The sequence below is a fragment of the Oncorhynchus kisutch genome, linkage group LG19 (genome assembly GCF_002021735.2).
Source record: "Oncorhynchus kisutch isolate 150728-3 linkage group LG19, Okis_V2, whole genome shotgun sequence".
NCBI classification, from domain to species: Eukaryota; Metazoa; Chordata; class Actinopteri; order Salmoniformes; family Salmonidae; genus Oncorhynchus; species Oncorhynchus kisutch.
The window spans coordinates 2,866,538-2,874,403 of NC_034192.2; the positions used below are offsets into that span (position 1 = coordinate 2,866,538).

Below are 7,866 nucleotides of genomic sequence, written 5' to 3' on the forward strand. Positions count from 1 at the left end.
GCAGTGCTAGTGGCGTCACTAAAGACCTGGGTTTGATCCCATAGGGGAGTCCCATAGCGTGGAGCACCATTGGCCCTGTATTATCTGGGTTAGGGTAGGATTTGTCTGGGGGGGGGGGCTTTTTCTTGGCTCATTGTGCTCTAGCGACTCCTTGTGGTGGGCCAGGCACCTGCAGGCTGACATTGGTCATAAATTGCATGGTGTTTGTTTCCTCTGACACATTGGTGCGGCTGGCGGGCAGGTGTTAAGAAGCGTGGTTTGGGGGGTCATGTTTCAGAGGAAGCATGACTTGACCTTCGCCTACTGAGCCCGTTGCAGAGTTGCAGCAATGAGACAAGATTGAAAAAGAGGGTAAAAAAGGGGGTAACTCCCTCATTAATTACTGTTGTCGTCACGTTCAATATTACTATAATCCGAGTGCTCATTTGCGGAACATGCTTTAATTTCAGCACATGTAATTCATTTCAGCTGTATTAAATTATTACTTTTTTTAAATCCACAAAAAAATTACAAAGTTATAAAGTTCTCTCTTTCTTGTGATATAGGTGTCGAGACGATCTGTTAAATCCCCACCAAGCTTCAGAGTTCTATAGATGCAACGGAAAGACAAAGTATTCCATCGAGCCCATTTCAGCCATAACTGGAGTGTGTTTGACCGTTCATTACAAACATTTTCGTGGTCGTAACGTTAACAGGAAAAAAAACAGGTACCAGCAAGAGTATGAGAGAGTCACCTTAGTACAATGAAAGCAATCAATCCAGTGATATTTAAGTTGATTTTGCACCTTTCAAACACAGGAAATAGATAGCTGAAAAAGACAGATCCTCAGGTGGGTGGGGCATTGGCATTGCTACATTTCTACATCTAAATTCAAGTAGGTTCCAACTAGTTTCTCATAAATCCAATAAAACAACGTGAGAGATATTCTATATTGCAACTTGATGTTCAACATTTAGCCTTTTACTCACAGTTCCAGCTTTGGTTCGTGGAAGACATTGAATGTATTCCAAGCTCAGGAGGCTGGTGAGCGGTGGAAGTCTCATAATAATGGCTGGAATGGAGTGTTATCAAACACATGGAAATGACATGAGTGATACCACTCAATTAATTATTTTCCAGCCATTACTAGGACCCTGTCCTCCCCAATTGTTGTTCCACCAGCCACCTTTGATTCCGAGTGATAATGATGGCAAAGGTAAACAAAAAAAATGGCACAAAAGTGATCCATTAAGAATGGTAAATCAAATTATACAAATTCCAAACAAAACAGTAGATAAACATGGTTGAAAACTGTGTCTCTGCTTGGCATCTATCACAGTCTCAATCAATATCACTTTGCTGGTGCAATACAAGCAACTTACCAGGTATCACAATAAACAAATATAAGGTTTTTAAAATGTATTTTATTTACATTCCATACACAATTTCAGCACATTTAATTTTCTATCAAAGTGGCTACAACAAAATGTACTTAAAAGATGTATCTGCTATCGGAATGCTCAGAAAACGTATGCAAAAAATGCATGTCATTTTCACCTTGAATATTTAAAACCACAGGGGAGAGATGTGCTCAGTCTGGATCATGTGCCAGCTTTACAAATCATATCACCTTTGGTCAGCTAAGTGTCTACTTCAGACAGACAGGATGCTGTGCTCACAAGCACCTTGGGACTCTGGCAGTGACAGGTGAGACAGACAGCATCTTTTTATTTTACCTAACTAGGCAAGTCAGTTAAGAACAAATTCTTATTTTCAATGATAGTCTAGGAACAGTGGGTTAACTGCCTTGTTCAGGGGCAGAGAGACAGATTTTTACCTTGTCAGCTCGGGGATCTTGCAACCTCTCGGTTACTAGTCCAATGCTCTAACCACTAGGCTACCTGTTGCCTTACAGGATACCCCTACACATATTAAGGATTTACTATACAGAATAAGAATTGATACCGCACGGACTTTGAAAAGCAAAATGAAGTTTGGATTGATTCAGATGATGAGGAAACAGGTGAGTTTCTCTCTATTTCTTGTTTTGGATCAGTGTTTCTATGGTTTCTGATAAAGGTCATTCTTTCCTCCTATCCTAGCTAGGTTATTCCCCTCAGGAGTTTAAAGGAAATTCCAAATAGAGAATTTAAGCTTTTCTTTACACAGGGTTATTTATTTATGTGAATTTCCCTTGCTTCCTGGATTGAAATAATGTATGAGGACCTTCATTCTCAAAAGGAGTTAAGAACAACCCAGTTATCCACTATAAGAAGTATAAGGTCCCCATCCTGACACCTAAATGCTTCTCTCTCCCAGCTAATTCCTCTGATTGGCATCATGACGTTCGCTGCTGCTGCAGCCACATTTGCCTCCCTCTACTTCCTATTTTCAAAGAATGATGTCATGTGAGATTTGATGTATTTTCTCTACATGTTGAGTGCTGGTTTCCTGGACCCCAGAAAAAGCTCAGTTTCCATTGCAGATTCTTAGTTCAGAAGAAGTTTTAATCTGGGTTTGGGAAACAGTCATATTCTACTATGTACTATTTAATGTGGATTATATTTGCTTGTCTTGCTATTTGTCTTGTTTCTAGTAATGTGAACTAGAAGTACTAACCTGACATTTTAAAAGACTTTTATCTAAAGGGAATTTGCTCAACAGTCTCTGACAGGCCTGCCCGTTTTTTAAAACTTTTTCGTTTGATAAAAGACAAACCCTGGCATAGCATATATTCTGTTTTAATAATTTCTTTAACTTTCTTTCAGTTTAAATAAAAGTAGAAACCCTGAACCCTGGGAGGGAGTGGACCCATCTAAACCACAGAAGGTGATTGATAACATTATAAGCACTATTTCTATGTCTATTTCTGTCCTCTCTACGTTGGCATTGGCATCAGTGGCCATTTGTGTCAGTGGTTCCTCTTCTATTCTGCTTAGTCAAACAAACAGAGCAGCGTTGCCAAGTATAACTATAACTCACTCATCGTGGGCGGGAATTATCCCATTTTAACTGTCATCTAAACGTCATTTAAACTAATCTAAACGTCTGTATTCATGGGTGATTCTCTGCATGGGCACCTATTGGTAAAGGAGGCAGGTGCAAGTAGTGTTACACGATGGGAGATTGATTGACTGTGGATGTAGTGAGAAGCTAGCAGTGTTGGGGAAGTTACTCTGAAAATATAGTTTACCAAGCTACCAATTACTTCACACTGAAAGAAGTTAAGCTACACTAAAGCTACCCCTGTGAAAAATATAGTTCACTTAACTGAAGTAACTTTGAAAATGTAGAAAAGTGAAAAATTATAATATTTAAATCTGAAAATTTGAAATTGCAAGAACAGATCACATATGTTAACAGAATAGGTAATTTAGCCTATTAAACACAAAACAATGTTTCAAGTGAGAATTAGGTAGGTCTTATTCAGAAAAATAAATTAAATGATTGCCTACTTCACCCATATTTGATTTTATTTCTGCAAAAGAAGTTGTGTGTAGCTCCAGTAGTTAGCTACACCACTACATGGTAAAACAGTTATCTACTTAATAAAAAAAGCTAAATAAACAAAGCTAATTCAAAATGTTATTAACTTAATAGTTGAACTACATGTAGTTCACTACTTGCCAACACTGGAAGCTATCAGGGTTGGTATCAATTTCAATTCAGTCAATTCAGGAAACTGCCATTCTAATCAAGCAATGAGGGAAAAAATTCATTTTGCATTGTGAATTGACCAAATGTAAATGGAATTGACCCCAACCATGGTGATTATTTGTAGTAACATGTGATCAGTAGTGGTGGTGATTGTTGTAAGTGTTGTTGTTGTGTAAGTGACTGTGTTGTTCCTATTCTGAAGCTGGTCACTATCCACCAGAAGTGGAGGCCGATTGAAGAACTGGAACAGGTGAAGTGTATGACCAAGTGATCTCGCACGTGCGGGCTCTCTCTCTCTCTCTCTCCACCCTACAGCTGACATTAAGTGTGACCAAAGCTATTTGTTTGTGAAACAATGTACAGTGGCTTGCGAAAGTATTCATCCCCTTTGGCATTTTTCTTATTTTGTTGCCTTACAACCTGGAATTAAAATTGATATTTTGGAAGCTTGTACCATTGGATTTAGACAACATGCCTACCACTTTGAAGATGCAACATGTTTTTATTGTGAAACAAATAAGAAATAAGACAAAAAAACTGAAAACTTGAGCGTGCATACTGTAACTATTTACCCCCAACAAAGTCAATAATTTATAGAGCCACCTTTTGCAGCAATTACAGCTGCAAGTCTCTTGGGGTATGTCTCTATAAGCTTGGCACATCTAGCCACTGGGATATTTGCCCATTCTTCAAGGCAAAACTGCTCCAGCTCCTTCAAGTGGGTTCCGCTGGTGTACAGCAATCTTTAAGACGTACCACAGATTTTCAATTGGATTGAGGTCTGGACTTTGACTAGGCTATTCCAAGACATTTACATTTTTCCCCTTAAACCACTCGAGTGTTGCTTTAGCAGTATGCCTAGGGTCATTGTCCTGCTGGAAGGTGAACCTCTGTCCCAGTCTCAAATCTTTGGAAGACTGAAACAGGTTTCCCTCAAGAATTTCCCTGTATTTAGCGCCATCCATCATTCCTTCAATTCTGACCAGTTTCCCAGTCCCTGCCGTTGAAAAACATCCCCACAGCATGATGGTGTTCTCGGGGTGATGAGAGCTGTTGGGTTTGTGCCAGACATAGTGTTTTCCTTGATGGCCAAAAAGCTCAATTTTAGTCTCATCTGACCAGAGTACCTTCTTCCATATGCCTTTTGGCGAACACCAAACGTGTGTTAAAAAAAGCCCAGCTCTGTGGAGTGTACGGCTTAAAGTGGTCCTATGGACAGATACTCCCATCTCCGCCGTGGAGCTTTGCTGCTCCTTCTGGGTTATCATTGGTCTCTTTGTTGCCTCTCTGATTAATGCCATCCTTGCTTGGTCCGTTAGTTTTGGTGGGCGGCCCCCTCTTGGCAGGTTTGTTGTGGTGGCATATTCTTTACATTTTTTAATAATGCATTTAAGGATGCTCCGTGGGATGTTCAAAGTTTGGGATATTTTTTTATAACCCAACCCTGATCTGTACCTCTCCACAACTTTGTCCCTGACCTGTTTGGATCTCCTTCGTCTTCATGGTGCCGCTTGCTTGGTGGTGCCCCTTGCTTAGTGGTGTTGCAGACTCTGGGGCCTTTCAGAACAGGTGTATATATACTGAGATCATGTGACACTTAAATAAAGTCCACCTGTGTGCAATCTAATTATGTGACTTCTGAAGGTTGGTTGCACCAGATCTTATTTAGGGGCTTCAAAGAAAAGGAGGTGAACACACACTGTATGCACGCACCACTTTTCCGCAAATTTCTTTTTTAAACAATTTTTTTTTTTTCACTTCACCAATTTGGACTATTTGTGCATGTCCATTAAATGAAATCAAAATGATAAGCCGTTTAAATTACAGGTTGTAATGCAACAAAATAGTGAAAACGCCAAGGGATGAATGAATACTGTGTGAGTGTGAAATAAGTTATTGCAATTGAAAATGGGCATTGCTTGTGTTATTAATGAGGAGTTTGTGCCTGTGTGATCCAATCAAATGCAATGGCTGTATGACGACAATGCCACCATCAGAAAAATTGCTTTAAAAGAAGTGGTCTTTCCAGCTAAATATATTGTACTATAAAAGTAAATACGCACTAATAGTTCCTTCAGAAAGTATTCATACCCCTTGACTTATGCAACATGTTTTTGTTTTACAGCCTGAATTCAAAATGTAAATGAATTACTTCACCATGCCCAAACAGATATTCAATGTCTGCTTTTTAAATTTGTACTCATCTACCAATAGGTGTCCTAATTTACGAGGCATTGGAAATCCTCCCTGGTTTTGTGGGGTTGTATCTGTTTTTGAAATTCAGTGCTCAGGACCTTACAGATAATTGTATGTGTGGGGTACAGAAAATCATGTTAAACACTATAATTGCACACAGAGTGGGTCCATGCAACTTAGTATGTGAATTGTTAAGCAACTTTCAGCAAGGATATATTGTGTACAGTATGTGTAGGTCAGTGACAAAAAAATGTAAATTTCATCCATTTTAAATTCAGCCTGTAACACAACAAAATGTGTGAAAAAGTCAAGGGGTGTGAATACTTTCTGAAGGCACTGTATTATCTTATTATAAAATAATTGTTTAAGGAAAACCATGACCACTGATCTGACCTATGACCCCTAAAATGCCAATACTGCACTCTGCCTTTGTATGACCTCCAACAACTATATGGGTAATGCAAAAGCAAAGTGCACAAATGTGTTTATCCAACTTTCTTGGCTGTCTCATGGTGTGTGTAAGGGTGTCATGATCGGGATAGCCTGAACTCAAGGCCCATTAGATTATCAAGGCAAATCACAGTAACTTCAGTGAAAACACTAGTAACTTCATTTACTGCTATTTGCCTTGATTTTTACTTGGATTTTGTAGTTAAAGCAAATTTGACACAAGATACGCGATACTACAAAGACTGATTTCAGTCTTAACTCAATTTTGACCAAATGTGTAGTTACTGCTGTTTTCAATTGTAATGTTTTTTTGTCCATTGTGTATTTCCGTTGGCTGAATATTTAAATAAAGCCTTGAATAAAAGAAAAAAGATACCTAGAATTAAATGGTAAAAATATTTAGCTTCTATATGTGGTAAATGGCACGTGTGTACCTGTATATAGATTGCGTATAGTCTTGTCTCCCATATCAATCTTCTCTTTGTGCCAGACCTGGTTCAAATGCCTTCTGGTTCTTTTTTTCTGTATTTAATTATCTGTCTATGTTATGTATGTATGTACAGTACCAGGCAAAAGTTTGGACACACCTACTCATTCAAGGGTTTTTCTTCATTTTTTACTATTTTCTACATTGTAGAATAGTGAAGACATCAAAACTCTGAAATAACACATATGGAATCATATAGTAATCAAAAAAAGAGTTAAACAAATCAAAATATATTTTTTATTTTAGATTCTTCAAAGTAGCCACCCTTTACCTTGATGACAGCTTTGCACACTCTTGGAATTCTCTCAACCAGCTTCACCTGAAATGCTTTTCCAACAGTCTTGACGGAGTTCCCACATATTCTGAGCACTTGTTGGCTGTTCTTCCTTCACTCTGTAGTCCAACTCATCCCAAACCATCTCAATTGGGTTGAGGTCAGGTGATTGTGGAGGCCAGGTCATCTGATGCAACACTCCATCACTCAATTTCTTGGTCAAATAGCCCTTACAAAGCCTGGAAGTGTGTTGGGTAATTGTCCTGTTGAAAAACAAATGATAGTCCCACTAAGCACAAACCTGATGGGATGGTGTATCGCTGCAGAATGCTGTGGTAGCCATGCTGGTTAAGTGTGCCTTGAATTCTAAATAAATCACAGACTGTCACCAGCAAAGCACCCCCACACCTTCACACCTCCTCCTCCATGCATCACGGGGGGAACCACACATGTGGAGATAATCCATTCACCTACACTGCGTCTCACAAAGACATGGTGGTTGGAACCAATCGTCTCAAATTAGGACTCATCAGACCAAGGACAGATTTCCTCCGCTCTAATGTCCATTGCTCGTGTTTCTTGGCCCAAGCAAGTCTCTTCTTATTATTGGTGTCCTTTAGTAGTGGTTTCTTTGCAGAAATTTGACCATGAAGGCCTGATTCACCTATTATCCTCTGAACAGTTGGATGTTTGAGATGTGTCTGTTACTTGAACTCTGTGAAGCCGTTATTTGGGCTGCAATTTCTGAGGCTGGTAACTCTAATGAACAGATCTTCTGCAGCAGAGGTAACTCTGGGTCTTCGTTTCCTGTGGCGTTCCTCA

At 39.2% G+C, this 7,866-nt stretch overlaps 1 protein-coding gene across 1 annotated transcript; it reads left to right on the forward strand.

The window, feature by feature from the left end:
* The first annotated feature begins 1,916 nt into the window (after positions 1-1,916).
* Positions 1,917-3,908, forward strand: LOC109896597 (normal mucosa of esophagus-specific gene 1 protein-like). The gene is made up of 4 exons (XM_020490876.1): positions 1,917-2,003; positions 2,300-2,388; positions 2,749-2,809; positions 3,840-3,908. The coding sequence occupies exons 1-4, from the start codon at positions 1,968-1,970 to the stop codon at positions 3,906-3,908; spliced, it is 255 nt and encodes an 84-aa protein (XP_020346465.1). The 5' UTR covers positions 1,917-1,967.
* The last annotated feature ends 3,958 nt before the right edge of the window (positions 3,909-7,866 follow it).

Excerpts from the sequence above, each read along its gene's own strand:
- LOC109896597 (XM_020490876.1), top strand. The coding sequence starts at position 1,968 with ATGAAGTTTGGATTGATTCAGATGATGAGGAAACAG. Across the intron at positions 2,389-2,748 it reads TTTTCAAAGAATGATGTCAT|TTTAAATAAAAGTAGAAACC; the intron begins GTGAGATTTGAT and ends ACTTTCTTTCAG. Across the intron at positions 2,810-3,839 it reads ACCCATCTAAACCACAGAAG|CTGGTCACTATCCACCAGAA; the intron begins GTGATTGATAAC and ends CCTATTCTGAAG.